The 22,977-nt window shown below is 39.0% G+C and overlaps 2 protein-coding genes and 1 long non-coding RNA gene across 3 annotated transcripts; 1 reads left to right on the plus strand and 2 right to left on the minus strand.

Moving 5' to 3' along the window:
- Positions 1-490: 490 nt before the first annotated feature.
- Positions 491-1,297, plus strand: LOC143139509 (uncharacterized). The gene is made up of 2 exons (XM_076300096.1): positions 491-898; positions 1,067-1,297. Exons 1-2 carry the CDS (start codon positions 491-493, stop codon positions 1,295-1,297), a joined length of 639 nt encoding a protein of 212 aa, XP_076156211.1.
- A 1,448-nt stretch (positions 1,298-2,745) lies between these two features.
- Positions 2,746-5,185, minus strand: LOC143139663 (uncharacterized). Its single transcript, XR_012990449.1, has 4 exons — positions 5,166-5,185; positions 4,342-4,431; positions 3,548-3,640; positions 2,746-3,442 (listed from the first exon to the last, which is right to left on the minus strand). It is a non-coding gene; the product is annotated as an uncharacterized LOC143139663 (long non-coding RNA).
- Positions 5,186-5,668: 483 nt separating this feature from the next.
- Positions 5,669-10,284, minus strand: LOC143139510 (uncharacterized). The gene is made up of 3 exons (XM_076300097.1): positions 9,213-10,284; positions 8,972-9,128; positions 5,669-5,675 (listed from the first exon to the last, which is right to left on the minus strand). Exons 1-3 carry the CDS (start codon positions 10,282-10,284, stop codon positions 5,669-5,671), a joined length of 1,236 nt encoding a protein of 411 aa, XP_076156212.1.
- Between the last annotated feature and the right edge of the window lie 12,693 nt (positions 10,285-22,977).

A 22,977-nucleotide genomic window follows, 5' to 3' on the forward strand; every position in this document is an offset into this window, starting at 1 on the left:
CCACCTGAGGATATTAAAAAGGAAGAAATATCTGATTTAACAGATGATCACACAGATCATTTTCCAAAAGGTGAGACCCTAAACAGTTTGTATTATCATTTAAAATAATCACAATAATTACAAAGTGACACTAATATAAACAGCGCCTGATTGAGACATTGTGACAATCTTGAGTTTCTTTATTTCTAATGTTGCAGGAGACATTCAAATGATCCATGCTAACAACAGAGTGCAATCTGAGGAACAACAATCGTTGTGCCAGACAACTAGAGAGAAACAGCATGAAAAACAGTGTTTGGGAACGTTTGATGAACTCTCTGCTGTTGCATATCAGCAAATACACACAGGACAAATGTTGTACGAGTGTACTACATGTGGAGAGAGATTCACAGCACATTCAGAGCTCACTGCCCATCAGAGCACACATACAGATGGAGAGGCATGTGATTGTTTTCAGTGTGGGAAAGGCTTCATTCAGAAGTCTGATCTCATGACACATCAGAGGATCCATACTGGAGAAAAACCATATCAGTGTTCTCAATGTGGACAAACCTTTGCTCGAAAATGTAATCTCAGTCAGCATCAGATTATCCATACAGAAGAAAAGCCACATCAGTGTTCTCAGTGTGGGAAAGCCTTTATTCGGCAGTCTGATCTCAAAAGGCATCAAGGGATCCATGCTGATGAAAAACCACATCAGTGTTCTCAGTGTGGAAAAGCCTTTGCTCGAATATCTCATCTCAAGGATCATCAGATGACCCATACTGGAGAAAAACCACATCAGTGTTCTCAATGTGGAAAAGCCTTTGCTCGAATATCTCATCTCAAGGATCATCAGATGACCCATACTGGAGAAAAACCACATCAGTGTTCTCAATGTGGAAAAACCTTTGCTCGAATAGGTCAGCTCAATGAGCATCAGATGATCCATACTCGACAAAAGCCACATCAATGTTCTCAGTGTGGGAAAGCCTTTATTCGGCAGTCTGATCTCAAGCGGCATCAAGGGATCCATGCTGATGAAAAACCACATCAGTGTTCTCAGTGTGGAAAAGCCTTTGCTCACATATCTCATCTCAAGTATCATCAGATGATCCATACTGGAGAAAAACCACATCAGTGTTCTCAATGTGGAAAAACCTTTGCTCGAATAGGTCAGCTCAATGAGCATCAGATGATCCATACTCGACAAAAGCCACATCAATGTTCTCAGTGTGGGAAAGCCTTTATTCGGCAGTCTGATCTCAAGAGGCATCAAGGGATCCATACAAGGTATTTAGTCCAAAGTCTAAACTGAAAATACATATGCAGAGTGGTGTTTAGAGCAAAAACATTTTTCTATATGAACTAATTTTGTTTTAGCTGGTTGTTTAATACATGCATTCCAATTCAAATTTCGTTCAAAGTTTTTGGCTGAAATTGCACTGTGCCTACATATAAGGGCATTGTTCCCACCTCTTTTGGGGCCTACCATCAAATATTTGACCCCTATAGAAAGCTGAGAACCTGTAGTTTTTGTATCAAATAGTCAACATAACTGTGTGATGTACTGACACAGAGTTACAGAGGCTAGAATATAGTTTTTTCATTCTGCCGGATTACAAGCATCTCTGAACTGACCACATTTCAGCCCTCTAGGTCACTTGATATCACTTAGAAACACAAATGAGCCCTAGCACCAGGTCTTGTGAAGCTGTGTGCAAAAGCAGATCAATAAAGAATGAAAATATGAGTGCTTTACACCATTATTTACCAAGATATGCTCATGCGCCAAACTCCCCATAGGACTGGTAATCCATTGGTTATCCAAAATGCATACTGACAATCAAATGCTTACCGCACATGAACCTCTTTGTGTAGAAGCATAATCCTGGTCTCAAATGAAAGGTAACACTTTGAGGTTTATTGTGGACTATTTAGATTGTATGTCAGGTGTTCTAATATAGACTAAATACACAAAATATGGAATAATTACAAAAAAGTATTTTTTGCATTTACTTTGTTGGTTCAATGCGTGTGTATAAGATGGGCTATACGTCTGTACAACTAATATTGGATAATACTACACGAAGATTGAATTTTTATGGATTATTGTGAATATTTCCGTATCCATTATATTGCATCTACTTATTGTGCTGCAGCTACACTGCAGCCAGAGGTCAGGGTAGCACCAAATGCGGAGGAGGGGGAGGGGGGCATTTTGGATCAAAATTAATTGAGACATAAGATTAATCTGAGAATGTAAAGCACTATACAGATTGTACATGAAAAAAGTTGTCATATTTGGATTCCTAAGAATCAAAGCTTTCAAATGGTGTATAACATTACTCTGCTACATAGCAAAATGGTGCATACAATTGATTTAGAATGTTGGGGGGAGGGGGGTAACTGTCCCGCCGGCAGGACACTGAAGATTAACTGGTTTTAATTTATGTGAGGGTTGCTGCACTGTAAAAAAAAATATGCCTCTCCAACATAAAAATTTCTAGTGACCCGTTGCACCTAAAATTTTTAGTTAGCCCAACTTAAGTTGCGGAAACCAACTTTTTTTTGTTGTGCTGACTATCCCTGCATGTAGACTGAACTTAAAATAGAATGTTGTGTCAATTAAATATTCTCTGTTGACTAACCATAGCTTGTTGGGCCAACAAGCAGACACAACTTGAAATAAAATGTTGTATTAATTAAATATTTCATGTTGGCCAAAATGTCTATTTTTCATTATTTCAAATAAATGACACTATGTTCTGATAAAGTACATTTTATTTATTTATTTAAATCCATATGAACTCGCCTGTAAGGCTCAAGTGCAATATTACACAAGTATTTAACCAGTGTCCTAGAAACAAGATCTGAGAGTTCAAGAAAGCATGGCATGTCACTCAATAGTTGTATTGGAAAAACAAATATCTGCTTTACAAAATGAAACAAAAGTAAAACATGACAGCTTTGCCTGTGAACATCTGATGTAAAATTGGTTCAAAATGATTTGTGACATGTTCCAGAACAGTTACAAAAATCCAACAAAAAAAGTCACTGCCATTTAACAGAAACATTTGCATGAAACCTTTGATACCTCAAAATACCTCAATGACTGGCAATTAACATGTACTGTAATGACCATTACACCTGTAATAACTCTTTCTTCAAGGACTGTATCCTTGCTGTGCACTTTTTCCCAGGTTTAAGAGAATCGTCTGGACTGCCTCGAATGTGTACCTTAAGTCCTTAGGGTACTCCATATTTAGAGCATAAAGCAGACCAAAGAGCATCATGAGGGTTTGTGAAGTCTCCCAGATTGTCCATGACAACTTCCTCCTCCAGTACTACAGCCACATTGACCACTGTGGGATATGGTCCTGAGTTGGTAGAACTGTCAGTTACTTCCAGGATCCCCATGTTCATGGCTTTTGTGTGTGGCCCCAGTGCCTCAGTCAGTATCCTGTGAAAGACAATAAATGACACTTAGTGTCAGACTGAAAGCATGTCTTAAGCAATCATTACTGCATCTCAAACAGTAATACCATAAAGTTTTCAAATGAATTACCTTAATAGTCTTTGAAATTGCAGATGGCTCTCTTAAGTACAGGGGAAGACCATGAAGAACAGCAGACCGTCTATAAGTAGTTAGATCTGTGGTCTGCAAAAAAAAAGACAGGTCATCAAAAAGACATTATTAAGTCACCTAATTCACAGAGGTTACACACATCTACTCTACCATGCAACAGTTTAGGATCACTTACTCCTTTCACCATTGGGCTTCATTACAACCAACTTCATGAAATAGCTACCTGAAATGCATTAAGATTACAATCGGCGACGGATAATCAGCTAACAAGTGATAAGTACGCAGATCCCTTAAAACTGTTGGAATAACATTCCCAGAGTTAAATTAGATACTGAAAGTGGTTTTCTAACAGTCCTAAAATAGTTCTCAAACATGCTGTGCACTTGTTGCCTTTTTTTTGTTCAGTCATATTGACCAAAAGCATGTCAGGTGACTTTCATGAGGCTGGTCAAGATGAACCAATGGTGAAATTAGTCAATTTTGCACAGTAGTGTATGTAGGTGCTGGTCAAATAGAGCTATATGATAGGAGAAAAACAGCTTAATACTACACCAGAATCTCTCTGTGTAATGCATACATGATGTTGATCACAAGGTCTTGATCAGGGAAGTTGACTGCTTTGAGAATTCACATAATTCACACCGAAAACTGGCATGGTCGGTGCATGCGCCTGTCTATTTTAGGATGTGCTCTCCATAAATGGGTTTTTAAGGCCCCTGTTTTTGTAAAAATACAAACACAGTCTGGATGAATGCAGGGGAAAAAAACGTTACCTGCTTGCCAATGATGAAGCCTGTAGTGCTTACAGCAGGATGTCTTACAATAGCGGCACTGCATTTAGTTTTAAGCCTGAAACAAAATACCTGAAATACAAACAAGACAAATGCATCAATAACTCATAATTCTATAAACAGGACGACCATGCTAAACTATGCTTAAGTATTTTAGGGTATTCTTAAACATGGCGCATTAGCAATCATGCCTCTTCTAGGTTACGTATAGCTGGGTACCAGGCTAAAGGGGCGTTTGGTGAGGCAAATTGATTAGAGCTACGTCCAAATATGTTAAACAGCTTACAACTCTGGTAGCAGCTATTCGTTTTCGTGTTAGCACAACTGGTTATTTTTTTAATCAGACTGAAATGTTATTTCACCCTTGCATAAGGATGCTTTGTGCAGAGTACTAGCTGCTAACATGAGGGCACAAGTGCTTTGAATGCCAGCTAGTGCTAACCGTTAGAACTAGCCGACACTCTGTGATCGCAAAAGTTGCCAAGACTAGCTGGCTGCAGCAAAGTCAATAATCATACATATCATAAGCCAGAATGCAAATGGAATTTGGAAAAACTACTAAACGGTAACATGCCATGCAATATAGCGATACGTAACTGTTAGGGTCAACGTTAAAACCACACGCCAGTTGGAAAGGAATGCTAACTTTTATGAGTTAAACATGTGATTTGCCAGCACTGCTAATCGCTGTAGTAACTGACAATATAGCTATTTCAAACTTTGTTGATAGACAATAGATATTATTAACCTAAATTTTCTGATTACCTCACAGCACAAAGATAGAGAGCTAACTTTGAAGCACTCACCACAAACAACGTCGTGACAGTCATGACTCTTGGTGGGAAATTCCAGAGTAGTAGAACTCATTTGCGCATGCTCGGATGATTCCCTCTTGCTCGGCCAACATAATATTTTTTGTGCAACGTTAAAAGTTCCGTGAACACAATTATACATTTTCTCTTGATGAACATTTTGTAGTACAGTAATGAAAATCATGCAATCATTGACCAAACATATTTTTCTTTGTTTACACAACCATTATGTTGAGCCAACATGTATTTCCTCATTTGTACAACTTTTTGCATCGATCATTTTTTACAGTGTGGTCTGTCGCATCAGTTGTTAACAATGACAGGTTTGCTCACATGATGCATGCAACAGCACTCAGATTTTCTAAAATTGTACATTACGGTAACTCTGATATGAAGAAAAAAGTCTCAAGTGATGAATAGTGATAGGTCTCAAGTCATGAATAGAAAGTCAAAGTCAAGTCAAGTCAAGTCTTTTATACATCTTGATCAAGCATCTCTCAAGTCCTAAAAACAAACACAAACACACAAACACAAATTCAGATTAGGAAGCTTTCAGGGGGTATTCCAAAAAGGAGGTTTAACAAACACTGAAATAAAACTTAACCTCCTGGTTGTCTGAACCTGTGGCGACTAAACCCGAGCTGTCGGTTCCAAAACACCGGTTACCAGTTAGTTCAATCAACCCTGTAGTGTGTTAGATAACCTAGAGTTGTGCGCGTTCAAAGGCATCATCTATTGAGAGTCGAAACCATTAGTGACACCGGCGAAACGAGCACAGAGTAGCAAGTTCTCCTCGAGGCTTACGAGGAGGAGAGAACTGTAATAACAAAAAAGAGCAATAGGCTACTTGAGCGTCTGCCAAGGAACGAGACCTTGCTTGGCAGAGAATAGCCTAACTGACCGTGTAAATGCGTACGTTTAGGATAGCCTATTTAATGTCAAAAGCACAATTAAATAATTCAGTGGGCATTACATATTGTATTGACAGCTTTGAATGATGCTTTCCTAAACTAGCCTTGTCACAGATTGAGTGGGCCATAGACTCCTTGAGAATCCCAAATGTAAAACCTTTGCGCTCCAGCATCGGAAGGGTGATGAATGTCGGAAGGAATGGGTAGCCTATCCTCTATCCCCCAGTAGCATACCCATCCACTTCTTCTGTAATTGCACATATAACATTAAGTTACAGCCTACACATTAATTAGTCTGTAGTGGATCTGATAATATTCTAGTAAGGTGTAGGCCTGCCCTAACGCACCCAATTGAAATGTGTCGCTCAAATTAGATTCCCATTACATCATTCCAGGCATTGTGTAGGCCTACTTGGCCCTGCCATTTCGCCTCCACGTTTGTGATAAGATGTGAAGCATCATCACATATCATCTGGCAATTATTAAAATAAAAATGTGTTTTAAACACCAACACCATTAAGAGAGCATCCAAAAATAGAAGTGGCCTATGACCTATCCATTCGACCTTATGGACATTCTGAAAAAGCCAAAGCCCGTTAATTGAAGCTCACCAGCTAAGACAGCCTATCGTTGGTGCACATTTGGAAAACTTAATAAAAGTGATGCTGACCTGCCAGTTGGTGAAACTACACTAATGATCCTCGTGGGTTTGTGTCCAGGAAAATGAATGAAGTTGCGCAGGAACTGCTTTAGCGCAAGCCTTGTGCTAAAGCAACCGACAGCTTGACCGATATGCTCTGCGTCTCCAACACTACAAAAACTCCCAGTCGGAGAGTGTGTAGCCTATTAAAAAACTATTTGGTAACACTTTACTTGACAGGTGAGTTCATAACACATTCATAGCAGCTGTCATAAACTGCACATAAAGCATTCATGACTGTTTCATGAGACATGACTCAACATTCATACCAAACCTTCATGAATGTGGAAGACAGAACGACGACAGCTTGTCAGAATAAAAGTCCAACATCGTATTTGTGTAACCTGGATACCATTCATTTAATCTCTCCAGCCTTTGTAAATATTTCATGACTATCTTATGAAGTCTACATCGAATGTCACTTTACTACACAAGTATACATTCAGCTGACCCGCATTTGTGTAACCTGGAACGGTTGGACATTCCCAGTAGACAAAGGATGAGAAATCATGTGCAAAGGTTACATCATAAAACAAATGATTTTGTATAGGACAGCACATTTTGAAACAACATGTCAGATGTTTCTGATAACGACCCTTCAGAGAAATATGGCAAGAGACCCCCTCCTCCTGACATATTAGGATTATAACCTAACCAAACAGATGCACAAGCTAATTGAATGCAAATGAGAATGAAAAGGAGGAAATCCCATATGTATGATCTCTATTCACAGATTTGATGGTCCACAGGTGGACCTGGTCATAACTACAGTGCTGAAACTCCACAAAGAAGGGGAGCTGGGGTTGGGGGTGGAGGTGTGAACATCACACTTTATGGTGATGAGATGGGTAACTAAAGAAAACTTCCATTCCTTCTGAAAGCTTCCTAATTTGAATTTGTGTTTGTAGGACTTGAGAGCTGCTTGATCAAGATGTAGACAAGACTTTGACTTGCTATTCTTCACTTGATACCTGACTTAAACTTGAATCAAATAACTTGATATGACTTTAGTTTTTTTCTTCATAGATATTGAGGAGTTAATGTACAATTTTAGAAAATCTGAGTGCTGTTGCATGCGTCATGTGAGTAAACCTGTCACCAACTGATGCGACAGACCAGCAACAACCCTCACGGAAATTAACTATGGTTTTACTATGACCCTTAGAGAAATTAACCATGGTTTTACTATGACCCTGACAGAAATGAACCATGGTTTTACTATGACCCTTACAGAAATTAACCATGGCTCTACTATGACAGAATAACCATGGATTTGTGGGTAACCAGGACCATGTTTTTTGTTTTCATTAGTAACCATGATAACCATGGTTTATCACTATAGTTGATATAAGCATCATGCCCCACAAGGGGTGCTGCTAGAAAATGTGGACCCTCTGGGAGCTCCCTCTCAGTGCTGGGCCCTTAGAATCGAGAACTCATTGAGTGCCAAAAATGTAATATTACGTTTTTCCTTCCCATGCGTTGAGTGCCAAAAACGTAATATTACGTTTTTAGCTTTTTTTAAATTACGAAACTAGACACTCCAACACACCTTATATGTGATTTTGGGAACTCTGTGATGAATGGAAATGAAATATATGACGATCGAAAACTCCACAAATCTGGACATTTTATCTGGACATTTTATCATAACTTGGTTGCCGCTTTGGGTCGAATCAGTGACGCATGCACGTCAGGTCAAAACCAGGCCATTTTCGTGGGTCTATCACTAGGTGGCAGTCTCGCTAGGTCTCGCTGATCACTTCCTGGAAAGTTTTCACAAGTAAGTAACAGGCAACACTTCATATTTCATGAAAGACGTTATATCTCCATTTCTAGAAAAAAAAACAGCGATTTTGATGAAAACTAGCCACTATTTAGCTTGGGATTTCTCAGGAACAGAGGCGTGTAGAAATACACGGTTTGCACCCACCGAGAGCTTAAAGTCTAACCTTTTAATCAAGCTATGGTATGTGTTCATAGCTATAACACAGAATATGCTGTGGCTGTACAAAAATCATCAACAATGGTCTGGATTGCTGGCACTCTAGGACAAAGCTCCCGAAAACAGCTTGGCATTCAATGAGTTAAACAACCAGCTAAAACAAAATTAGTTCATTTAGAAAAACAGTATTGCTCTAAACACCACTCTGCAGATGTCTTTTCAGTTTAGACTTTGGACTAAAGACCTTGTATGGATCCTTTGATGCTTATTGAGATCAGACTTCCGAATAAAGGCTTTTCCACATTGAGAACATTGATGTGGCTTTTCTCCAGTATGGCTCATCTGATGATGCTTGAGGTGAGATATTTGAGCAAAGGCTTTTCCACATTGAGAACAGTGATGTGGTTTTTCTTCACTATGGATCATCTGATGATCCTTGAGATGAGATATTCGAGCAAAGGCTTTTCCACATTGAGAACATTGATGTGGCTTTTCTCCAGTATGGATCCTCTGGTGTATCTTGAGATAAGACTTCTGATTGAAGGCTTTCCCACACTGAGAACATTGATGTGGCTTTTCTCCAGTATGGATCATCTGATGATCCTTGAAATGAGATATTTGAGCAAAGGCTTTTCCACACTGCAAACACTGATGTGGCTTTTCTCGAGTATGTATCATCTGGTGTCTCTTGAGATCAGACTTCAAAATAAAGGCTTTCCCACACTGAGAACATTGATGTGGCTTTTCTTCAGTATGGATCCTCTGGTGTGGCTTTTCTCCAGTATGGATCCTTTGATGCTTATTGAGATCAGACTTCCGAATAAAGGCTTTTCCACATTGAGAACATTGATGTGGCTTTTCTCCAGTATGGCTCATCTGATGATGCTTGAGGTGAGATATTTGAGCAAAGGCTTTTCCACATTGAGAACAGTGATGTGGTTTTTCTTCACTATGGATCATCTGATGATCCTTGAGATGAGATATTCGAGCAAAGGCTTTTCCACATTGAGAACATTGATGTGGCTTTTCTCCAGTATGTATCCTCTGGTGTATCTTGAGATAAGACTTCTGATTGAAGGCTTTCCCACACTGAGAACATTGATGTGGCTTTTCTCCAGTATGGATCATCTGATGATCCTTGAAATGAGATATTTGAGCAAAGGCTTTTCCACACTGCAAACACTGATGTGGCTTTTCTCGAGTATGTATCATCTGGTGTCTCTTGAGATCAGACTTCAAAATAAAGGCTTTCCCACACTGAGAACATTGATGTGGCTTTTCTTCAGTATGGATCCTCTGGTGTGGCTTTTCTCCAGTATGGATCTTCTGGTGTCTCTTGAGATCAGACTTCAAAATAAAGGCTTTTCCACACTGAGAACATTGATGTGGCTTTTCTCCAGTATGGATCTTCTGGTGTATCTTGAGATCAGACTTCTGAATGACGGCTTTCCCACACTGAAAACAATGACATGCCTCTCTATCTGTATGTGTGCTCTGATGGGCAGTGAGCTCTGAATGTGCTCTGAATCTCTCTCCACATGTTGTATCATACAACATTTGTCCTGTGCGTATTTGCTGACATGAAACAGCAGTGAGTTCATCAAACGTCCCCAAACACTGGAATTCATGCTGTTTCTCTCTAGTTGTCTGGCACCACGATTGTTGTTCCTCAGATTTCACTCTGTTGTTGGCATGGATCATTTGAATGTCTTCTGCAACATTAGAAATAAAGAAACTGAAGGTTTTCACAATGTCTCAATGAGGCGCTGTTGATATTAGTGTCACTTTGTAATTATTGTGATTCTTTTAAATGATAATACAAACTGTTTAGAATCTCACCTTTTGGAAAATTATCTGCGTGATCATTTTCTGTTAAATCAGATATTTCTTCCTTTTTAATATCCTCAGGTGGTGACATTACTATTTCAGTCCGAGCTCCATGATCCAGTCCAGGCTCTTCTTTCTGTTTCTTAGTTTTAAACAAAAACTCTGCTACGAAATCATCAACTACTTCATCTTCTCTCTCACTCTTCACTGGCATGGTCAGCTGTGACGGTATAAAACCTGACATTTCAGGCTTCAGTTCAGCTCCGCTTTAGCAGTTTAGCAAAAGTTGCTTCTAGAAATGACTTCTGTAAACTGTTCCCTCTGTGTGGTGTTTATATTTTACTCCTGTCTGACCCATTAGCCTCCTGGATTTCAACCTAACCAATCAGCTGTAGGGGCTGGTATGTCAATCAGAATAGCAAAGGATTGTGGGAGGGCCTTCCATTTGAAGGGTCGTTACGTCTGATGGTCCACAGGTGCGCATGGCCATAACTCAAATAGCACACACTCCACAAAGGAGGACAGATGGGGGTGGGGTGGAGGTGTGAACTGGTTGTGGGGGTGGGATGGTCAACTGGAGAAAAGTTCTATTCCACCTGAATGCTTCTCATAATGTATTTCCATATGTGTGTTTGTATGTACTTAAATTATATAAGTTTCCCAGGTAGTATGTGCTGTGTATAACTATGAGGATAGAGTACAATATGCTAGAAAACATTCATATACAAGTAGATATAAAATGCCTTTAGCTTGAACATTACATCTTATGGAGGTAGGTAAAGAGTATTATCACTGCACCAGAATCTCAGACAATGTCCGTGCTTAAAATGAAACACTCGTTTCCATCCAAGTACAAACCATAGTTTGTTGGTAGACCAGGGTTTAATTATTTAGTTATCTAAGTGTTGGCATTTTTCTTTTCCATTTTAACTGAGTGTGGCAGATCTTTGGTAGATTTTTTTTTCAAAACATTGACGTTTATTTTAGGAAGAAAAGCCACTTAAAAAGTATAGGAAAGCACATTTTGAAACAAAATGTCAGCTGTTTCTGATAACGACCCTTCAGAGAAATATGGCAAGATACCCCCTCGTCCTGACATATTAGGATTATAACCTAACCAAACTGATGCACAAGCTAATTGAATGCAAATGAGAATGAAAAGGAGGGAATTCCATATGTATGATCTCTATTCACAGATTTGATGGTCCACAGGTGGACCTGGTCATAACTACAGTGCTGAAACTCCACAAAGAAGGGGAGCTGGGGTTGGGGGTGGAGGTGTGAACATCACACTTTATGGTGATGAGATGGGTAACTAAAGAAAACTTCCATTCCTTCTGAAAGCTTCCTAATTTGAATTTGTGTTTGTAGGACTTGAGAGCTGCTTGATCAAGATGTAGAAAAGACTTTGACTTGCTATTCTTCACTTGATACCTGACTTAAACTTGAATCAAATAACTTGATATGACTTTAGTTTTTTTCTTCATAGATATTGAGGAGTTAATGTACAATTTTAGAAAATCTGAGTGCTGTTGCATACGTCATGTGAGTAAACCTGTCACCAGCTGATGCGACAGACCAGCAACAACCCTCACGAAAATTAACCATGGTTTTACTATGACCCTGACAGAAATTAACCATGGTTTTACTATGACCCTTAGAGGAATTAACCATGGTTTTACTATGACCCTGACAGAAATTAATCATGGTTTTACTATGACCCTTACAGAAATTAACCATGGCTTTACTATGACAGAATAACCATGGATTTGTGGGTAACCATGACCATGTTTTTTGTTTTCATGGGTAACCATGATAACCATGGTTTATCACTATAGTTGATATAAGCATCATGCCCCACAAGGGGTGCTGCTAGAAAATGTGGACCCTCTCGGAGCTCCCTCTCAGTGCTGGGCCCTTAGAATCGAGAACTCATTGAGTGCCAAAAATGTAATATTACGTTTTTCCTTCCCATGCGTTGAGTGCCAAAAACGTAATATTACGTTTTTAGCTTTTTTTAAATTACGAAACTAGACACTCCAACACACCTTATATGTGATTTTGGGAACTCTGTGATGAATGGAAATGAAATATATGACGATCGAAAACTCATGAAAACGCACAATCTGGACATTTTATCATAACTTGGTTGCCGCTTTGGGTCGAATCAGTGACGCATGCACGTCAGGTCAAAACCAGGCCATTTTCGTGGGTCTATCATTAGGTGGCAGTCTCGCTAGGTCTCGCTGATCACTTCCCGGAAAGTTTTCACAAGTAAGTAACAGGCAACACTTCCTATTTCATGAAAGACGTTATATCTCCATTTCTAGAAAAAAAACAGCGATTTTGATGAAAACTAGCCACTGTTTAGCTTGGGATTTCTCAGGAACAGAGGCGTGTAGAAATACACGGTTTGCACCCACCGAGAGCTTAAAGTCTAACCTTTTAATCAAGCTATGGTATGTGTTCATAGCTATAACACAGAATATGCTGTGGCTGTACAAAAATCATCAACAATGGTCTGGATTGCTGGCACTCTAGGACAAAGCTCCCGAAAACAGCTTGGCATTCAATGAGTTAAACAACCAGCTAAAACAAAATGAGTTAATTTAGAAAAACAGTTTTGCTCTAAACACCACTCTGCAGATGTCTTTTCAGTTTAGACTTTGGACTAAAGACCTTGTATGGATCCTTTGATGCTTATTGAGATCAGACTTCCGAATAAAGGCTTTTCCACATTGAGAACATTGATGTGGCTTTTCTTCAGTATGGATCCTCTGGTGTGGCTTTTCTCCAGTATGGATCCTCTGGTGTATCTTGAGATAAGACTTCTGAATGAAGGCTTTCCCACACTGAGAACATTGATGTGGCTTTTCTCCAGTATGTATCATCTGGTGTCTCTTGAGATCAGACTTCAACATAAAGGCTTTCCCACACTGAAAACACTGATGTGGCTTTTCTCCAGTATGGATCATCTGATGCTCATTGAGATAACATATTCGAGCAAAGGCTTTTCCACATTGAGAACACTGATGTGGCTTTTCTCCAGTATGGATCATCTGGTGTATCTTGAGATAAGACTTCTGAATGAAGGCTTTCCCACACTGAGAACTTTGATATGGCTTTTCTCCAGTATGGATCATCTGATGATCCTTGAAATGAGATATTTGAGCAAAGGCTTTCCCACACTGAGAACATTTATGTGGCTTTTCTCCAATATGGATCATCTGGTGTTTCTTGAGATCAGACTTCTGAATGAAGGCCTTCCCACACTGAAAACAATGACATGCCTCTCCATCTGTATGTGTGCTCTGATGGGCAGTGAGCTCTGAATGTGCTCTGAATCTCTCTCCACAGGTTGTGTCATACAACATTTGTCCTGTCCGTATTTGCTGACATGAAACAGCAGGGAGTTCATCAAACATTCCCAAACACTGGAATTCATGCTGTTTCTCTCTAGTTGTCTCGCACCACGATTGTTGTTCCTCAGATTTCACTCTGTTGTTAGCATTGATCATTTGAACATCTCCTGCAACATTATAAATAAAGAAACTGAAGGTTTTCACAATGTCTCAATGAGGCGCTGTTGATATTAGTGTCACTGTAATTATTGTGATTCTTTTAAATGATAATACACACTGTTTAGGATCTCACCTTTTGGAAAATGATCTGCGTTATCATTTTCTGTTAAATCGGATATTTCTTCCTTTTTAATATCCTCAGGTGGGGACATTAATATTTCAGTCTGAGTTCCATGATCCAGTCCAGGCTCTTCTTTCTGTTTCTTAGTTTTAAACAAAAACTCTGCTACGAAATCCAGAATAGAGAATACAGAATAGAGGGCAATGCATTGATCATGGCATGGAGGAAGATGGGACATGTCTTATCTGGTGTTACATCTCATCTGCAGGTTATATGCTTTCAGAAAATCATTGTTTAGGGTGTTTAATTTGTTGTCCCTGGACTGGACATGCCCAAATGTATCCACTTTACACTAGATTTGCCTATACAAAATAGAGGGCAATGCATTGTGCATTCATGGAGGAGGATTGGACATGTCTTAACTGGTGTTATGTCTCATCTACAGGTTATATGCTTTCAGAAAATATATAGTTTAGGATGTTTAATTTGTTTCCCCTGGACTGTACATACCAAAATGTATCAGCTGTACACTAGATCCGCCTATACGGAATAGAGTATGTATTATGCAAAGTGTGGTGCAAGATAGGAACATAAGTTGATTGATGTTATATTTCATGTACAGGGTATATGCTTTTAGAATATATATAGTTCTGGCTGTTCTATCTATAATAGATATATCATTATTCATCATCATCCATCATCCTCCAGTCCTCTGAAAGGAAGTTGTGCAGATTGTCACATTGTTCATTTTGACATGTTCCACAGGCAGCAGTGAAGCGTAATCCGTATCTACATTAACAGAAGAGTGTCTTGCAGAAATGCACAGCTACAGCGGATAACTTTCAAAAACTGTGAAGCTTACTAGCAGATTCAGTTGGAGGGAGACGTTCTAGAGTCACAAATAATGACGCAAAGACAACCTTACTACTGAGGGTGTTGTGCCGTACTGTTGTAAGAGAGTCTGTGGACTTCCCACCAAAAAGTACAGCCATCACTTGGTATCTTAATTCACCAATCACCTCTGTTGTCTGATTGGGAGTAGTGAAGGCATTGGCACATTGGCACTCTTCTGGAATGCTCTCTTTTGCAGACACCAAAGATCCTAGAGATTAAAGTAGACATGTTATTTCAACTTCATTCTCAAAATGTGTTTAATGTTGACATGTCGACTTTAAACGACATGTTGGGTTTGGCTTCTCATCATGGCAAAAATATTGTGGAAAAGGAGAGACTAATTACAATTCAATAGATTATAATTAATTCATGACCTCTTGTTACGCCACAACCATCTTTTTAGGGTGGCGTGATTTAATGAAGTATTGTGTGATATATATGATTCAGTGACCTCTAAATCTGATTAAACACGAAAAATACTTTCCTAGGCTGAATAATGAGTCAGATATAGCCAAAATTAGATTCTGGTGGCCATCTTGGACGCTATCTTGAAAATTATAAGTCTTTGAAAATGATGAACTGATACTTCAGTGTGACATGATTCAGTGACCGCTAAATCTGATTAAACACGAAAAACACTTTCCTAGGCTGAATAATGCATCAGATTTAGCCAAAATTAGCTTCTGGTGGCCATCTTGGACGCCATCTTGAAAATTGAAAACTGGGGTCAGATTTTACTAGATTTTGAATATGTTATTAAGTACATCTTAAGGTATCATAATCAGTTGAATAACCTTTTGTATCAATTTTTTTGAGGTTAGGTGTTTTTTTTTTTCATTTATTGACCCGCCTATTCACAGTTTATGGTGATGGGATGGGTAACTGAAGAAAACTTCCATTCCTTCTGAAAGCTTCCTAATCTGAATTTGTGTTTGTGTGGTTTTAGGACTTGAGAGCTGCTTGATCAGATGTATAAAATACTTGACTTTGACTTGCTATTCATGACTTGATACTTGACTTAAACTTGAATCAATCGACTTGAAATTACTTGAGTTTTTTTCCTCATAGATATTTCCTCATAGATATTGAGGAGACCCTGACAGAAATTAACCATGGTTTTACTATGACCCTTACAGAAATTAACCATGGTTTTACTATGACAGAATAGCCATGGATTTGTGGGTAACCATGACCATGTTTTTTGTTTTCATGGGTAACCATGATAACCATGGTTTATCACTATAGTTGATATAAGCATCATGCCCCACAAGGGGTGCTGCTAGAAAATGTGGACCCTCTGGGAGCTCCCTCTCAGTGCTGGGCCCTTAGAATTGAATAGAAACCAGTTAATCTTCAGTGTAGGGGTGGGCGATATATATCGTCTGCGATAATATCATGATTGTTGTTTTAACGATGTGCAAATTTACATTATCGAGTATTTAAATTACGTATGGGGAAAAAACACTCAAAATCACGCATTGAAAGCCCATACATTCACTAAACCCAGGATGCAAGAGAAGCCCCGTTGCAGCAGAGCAAGTGTCACATGATCGCTAGTGGGTCCACGTTGTCACACGCAGACCTAATGTTTATTTTGTGTAGCGAGATCCAGACGTAGCCTACTTGGGATTTTGTGCAGCTACTTCTGTTCACGTAGCATTAATGAGACAGTCACATTTTTTCCTACATGGTATTATATGGAGAGAAAACATTTGCCTTTGAGTATTTTAATAGTTAAAATAGGTTAACAGTTGTAAACAAAGAACTCTTCTCATGTAACCCTTTTGTAAATGGACTGAAGTTCGCTCTAAATATCTATGTGCATCGATTATGCTAACCGTTATGCTAACCGATTTTTCATATACATTAGCTTTAACGCATTAGTTTCTATTCTGTAACTTGTAATGCTAGCCTACATGATTTCTCTTAAACAAAACATCTAAGGAAATAACTTAGATGTACTCTGTTGGTCTGCTTAGTTTTACAGTGAATCCTAGGTAAAGGTTTTTGAAAGAAACTTCAGCTTCAGACTTTCTCTTGGGAAACTGTTAGGCCTAGTCATCTTCTTTAAAGCAACACGAAAGAACTTTCCCTCTGACGCACGCACGCTATTTGTTTATCCAGCACCGGCTTTGCAAATAACGATGTACACAGACAAGGTAGATTGTTGCACGATTTATGAAAGTACGATGTATTGCGACATCAGATGCAAGTCAAATTTGTAGTTTCTTATGTCTCATTCCATCAAACTACAGACCCGCTACCCGATCTGGCAAACTTGCATAGTGCGGTTATAGCCGATAGAGGGCCGCAAAGCAAATGCAGAAGTGCCGTTCACCCTGTTACAAGTTGATGAACCACTGAAACGATTTTGGAAACATTATTTAAGGTACAAAAAAACTCTTTGGTGTTGCTTTAATGTAGCTGGCTAGACCATGTCATTGCCACACACACAAGTGGGCAAAATTGGAAATGTGTCAGAGTGACAATGCATTGGTTGATTTGATTGACAAAAAATATCGAGATATTATTTTTTGTCCATACAGCTTTACATTCTCAGATTAATCTTATTATGTCTCAATTAAATTTGATCCAAAATGCCCCCTCCCCTCCTCTGCTTTTGGTGCTACTCTGACCTCTGGCTGCAGCACAATAAGTAGATGCAACATATTAGGTACTGAAATATTCACAAGAATCCATAGAAATCGAATCTTCATGTTGTATTATCTAAGTATATTAGTTGGACAGATGTATAGTCTATCTTATACACACTCATTGAACCAACAAAGTAAATGCAAAAATAGAGATTTTTTAAAATTTATTCCATATGTTGTGTAGTCAGTCTATAATAGAACACCTGACATACAATCTAAATAGTTCACAAGAAACCTCAGAGTGTTACCTTTCATTTGAGACCAGGATTATGCTTCTACACAAAGGGGTTCATGTCCAGTAAGCATTTGATTGTCAGTATGCATTTTGGATAACCAAAAGTCCTGGGGGGGGGGGGGGGTCCATAGGCAAAACACATGAGCATACCATGGCAAATAATGGTCTAAATCACTCATATTTTCATTCTATATTTATCTACTTTTGCATACAGCTTCAGATGCTTGTAATCCGGCAGAAAGAAAAAATATATTCTAGCCTCTGTAACTCTGTCAGTATATTACACAGTTATTTTGACTGTTTCCTACGAAAACTACAGGTTCTCAGCTTTCTATAGAGGTCAAACATTTGATGGTAGGCCCCAAAAGAGGTGGGAACAATGCCATTATAAGTAGGCATAGTGCAATTTCAAAAAGTACAAAAAATAACGCGCACATCCAGATTCGAACAGGTGCTGGACCAGAATACTTCAGAAATAATGAAAGATACTTCAGAAATAAATGTACAGTGCAATTTCAGGCAAAAACTTGAAATTTGTATTGGAATTCATGTGTTAACGAACCAGCTAAAACAAAATTAGTTCATATAGAAAACATATTTTTGCTCAAAACACCACTGTGCAGATGTATTTTCAGTTTAGACTTTGGACTAAAGACCTTGGATGGATCCTTTGATGCATCTTGAGAACAGACTTCTGAATAAAGGCTTTCCCACACTGAGAACATTGATGTGGTTTTTCTCCAGTATGGCTCATCTGATGATACTTGAGATGAGATATTCCAGAAAAGGTTTTTCCACATTGAGAACACTGATGTGGCTTTTCTCCAGTATGGATCATCTGATGCTGATTGAGTTTAGATATAGCACCAAAGGTTTTTCCACAATGAGAACACTGATTTGGTTTTTCTCCAGTATGGATCCTCTGGTGGAGGCATGGATCATTTGAACGTCTCCTGCAACATTAGAAATCAGATGTAGGGGCTGGTATGTCAATCAGAATAACAAAGGATTGTGGGAGGGCCTTCCATTTTAAGGGTCGTTACGTCTGATGGTCCACAGGTGCGCATGGCCATAACTCAAATAGCACACACTCCACAAAGGAAGGCAGGTGGGGTGGAGGTGTGAACTGGTTGTGGGGGTGGGATGGTCAACTGGAGAAAAGTTCTATTCCACCTGAATGCTTCTCATAATGTATTTCCATATGTGTGTTTGTATGTACTTAAATTATATAAGTTTCCCAGGTAGTATGTGTGTGTATGTGGAACTATGAGGATAGAGTACAATATGCTAGAAAACATTCAGATACAAGTAGATATGAAATGCCTTTAGCTTGAACATTACATCTTGAGGTAGGCAAAGAGTATTATCACTGCAAAAGAATCTCAAACAATGTCCGTGCTTAAAATGAAACACTAGTTTCCATCCAAGTACAAACCCTAGGTTGTTGGTAGACCAGGGTTTAATTATTTAGTTATCCAAGTCTTGGCATTTTTCTTTTCCATTTTAACTGAGTGTGGCAGAAGATCTTTGGTAAAAAAAATTTTTCAAATGTTTAAAAACATAGACATTTATTTTAGGCAGAAAAGCCACTTAAAAAGTATAGAAAAGCACATTTTGAAACAAAATGTCAGCTGTTTCTGATAACGACCCTTCAGAGAAATATGGCAAGAGACCCCCTCCTCCTGACATATTAGGATTATAACCTAACCAAACTGATGCACAAGCTAATTGAATGCAAATGAGAATGAAAAGGAGGGAATTCCATATGTATGATCTCTATTCACAGATTTGATGGTCCACAGGTGGACCTGGTCATAACTACACTGCTGAAACTCCACAAAGAAGGGGAGCTGGGGTTGGGGTGGAGGTGTGAACTTCACACTTTATGGTGATGGGATTGGTAACTTTAGAAAACTTCCATTCCTCCTGAAAGCTTCCTAATCTGAATGTTTGTGTGTTTGTAGGTTTTTAGGACTTCAGAGCTTCTTGATCAAGATGTATAAAATTCTTTGACTTGCTATTCATAACTTGATACTTGACTTAAACTTGAATCAAATGACTTCAGTTTTTTTCTTCATAGATATTGAGGAGTTAATGTACAATTTTAGAAAATCTGAGTGCTGTTGCATGCGTCATGTGAGCAAACCTGTCACCAACTGATGCGACAGACGAGCAACAACCCTCACGAAAATTAACCATGGTTTTACTATGACCCTTAGAGAAATTAACCATGGTTTTACTATGACAGAATAACCATGGATTTGTGGGTAACCATGACCATGTTTTTTGTTTTCATGGGTAACCAGTTTATCACTATAGTTGATATAAGCATCATGCCCCGCATGAGGTGCTGCTAGAAAATGTGGGCCCTCTGGGAGCTCCCTCTCAGCGCTGGGCCCTTAGAATCGGCCGAAACCAGTTAATCTTCAGTGTACGGTTACTCCCCTCCCCCGACACTCTAAATCAATTGTATGCACCATATTGCTATGTAGCATAGTAATGTTATACACCATTTGAAAGCTTTGACTCTTGGGAATCCAAAAATGACAACTTTTTTCATGAACAATCTGTATAGTGCTTTAGATTCTCAGATTAATCTTATTATGTCTCAATTAAATTTAATCCAAAATCCCCCCCTCCCCCTCCTCCACTTTTGGTGCTACCCTGACTTCTGGCTGCATCACAATAAGTAGATGCAACATATTGGGTACTGAAACATTCACAACAATCCATAGAAATTGAATCTTCATGTTGTATTTTCCAATATTAGTTGTACAAATGTATAGTCTTATACACACTCATTGAACCAACAAAGTAAATGCAAAATAGAGACTTTATTTACAATTATTCCATATTTGTGTAATCAGTCTATATCGGAACACCTGACATACAATCTAAATAGTCCACAAGGAACCTCAAAGTGTTACCTTTCATTTGAGACCAGGATTATGCTTCTACACAAAGGAGTTCATGTGCAGTAAGCATTTGATTGTCAATATGCATTTTGCATAACCAAAAGTCCTAAAGGAGTTTCCATTTTACAAAACACATGAGCATTGGCAAATAATGGTCTAAAGCATGTATACTTTCATTCTATATTGATCTGCTTTTGCACACAGCTTTACAAGACCTGGTGCTAGGGCTTAGTTGTGTTTCTAAGTGATATCAAGTGACCTAGAGGGCTGAAATGTGGTCAGTTCAGAGATGCTTGTAATGTAAAACTATTCTAGCCTCTGTAACACTGTGCCAGTACATCACACACGTTTTTTTGACTGTTTCCTACAAAAACTACAGGTTCTCAACTTTCTATAGAGGTCAAACATTTGATGGTAAGCCCCAAACGAGGTGGGAACAATGCCCTTATAAGTAGGCACAGTGCAATTTCAGGCAAAAACTTGAAATTTGTACACAGAGTTTACTAAAAGAGAGGTTTTGAACAACTCACTTGTTTTTTCTGCTCGCTGCCATCTTGCAAGGAGCGAGTTGTCCAAAATGTCTTTTTAGTAAACTATGTGTACACGAACAATGTTCTTAATGCTCGAATTCATATGTAGAGACACTGATGATGCTTCGATCAAAGTTTCAAGTTATGTCGAGCCTTCTTAGTGTTTGAAAAATAGCGATTTTGACGCAACCATGTAGCCTACTAAACTAAAGTTTGACTCGGGTATGTTCGTAGCCTATTTCAAGTGACAAAATCTATGAGTTTAGCTGACGATATAACATCCTACTCCACTGTGACTTCGTTCGTGACACTCCTGTTAAAAGGTGAAGAATGCTATTGAAATTGTCTCCTTAATTCCAAATGGAGACACCGTTGACCGAGTAGATTCCAGTGTAGTTAAGAGCAGGTAAAACTTGATGCTGGCTTGCGAAAGAATAGTTCTTTATTCTGGATGTAACAACAGAGTTCTGGTAACCCTGTTGTACGCACAGCACAGCACAGTGTTGCAAGTTGAAGCCAAGGTAATGAACTGAAGCAAAGAACTAGGAAACTCTTGGCTAATTATAATACCAGAATATACATTCACGTCTGGGGTCAAATTGGAGGGGGGGGGGAAACGGGTAGTGATATAGCCTTATTCAATTAAGATGTCTCCTGTGGGGGGACAATTAGTTAGGTACACCATTTGCTATTGTAAAGTGACAACATTCTGTCTGCTTACAATAAAACGTCCTGTCCCCGCAGTTTCTGCAGTATTTTAAACAAAGAACCAAAAGAATGACATACAGAAAACCACTAAAATCTAACAAAGGCTAAACTCAAAAGAGATGGAATAACTCACACCAACCTTATTTGCGCCTTTTATTCACATTTGCTCAAAGATTTCATAAGTATAAGCCCTTTTCGCTCCCTACGTTGATGTATTCCAAGCGGTCTGCTTCGGGGGTGCGGATGTAGTAATTGAAACACCATGCCTGGGTAACGTAATCACTCTCAGGGACGCCCTCTGTTCGCTGGTTGGTTCGGCTGCCCAACCTCCAAAGTAAACGAGCGCGAATCAACCTATTCCAGATGGAGTACTGTAGGAAAAAGAAATCGACTAGAAGTACGTAGGCAGGCCGAGGCCAGGCTAGTGTTAAACAACCAGCTAAAACAAAATTAGTTCATATAGAAAAAATATTTTTGCTCTAAACACCACTGTGCCGATGTATTTTCAGTTTAGACTTTGGACTAGGATGGATCCTTTGATGGATCTTGAGAGCAGACTTCCGAATAAAGGCTTTACCACACTGAGAACATTGATGTGGCTTTTCTCCCGTATGGATCCTTTGATGATTCTTGAGATGAGATATTTGAACAAAGCTTTTTCCACACTGAGAACACTGATGTGGCTTTTCTCCAGTATGGGTCATCTGGTGATTCTTGAGATCAGACTTCCGAATAAAGGCTTTCCCACACTGAGAACATTGATGTGGCTTTTCTCCAGTATGGTTCATCTGGTGATTCTTGAGATCAGACTTCCGAATAAAGGCTTTTCCACACTGAGAACATTG

This window comes from Alosa pseudoharengus, unplaced genomic scaffold (assembly GCF_046254945.1).
Source record: "Alosa pseudoharengus isolate Yale_2024_CS ecotype anadromous, Long Island Sound unplaced genomic scaffold, YU_APseudo_1.1 YU_APseudo_1.1_scf_22, whole genome shotgun sequence".
NCBI lineage: Eukaryota > Metazoa > Chordata > Actinopteri > Clupeiformes > Clupeidae > Alosa > Alosa pseudoharengus.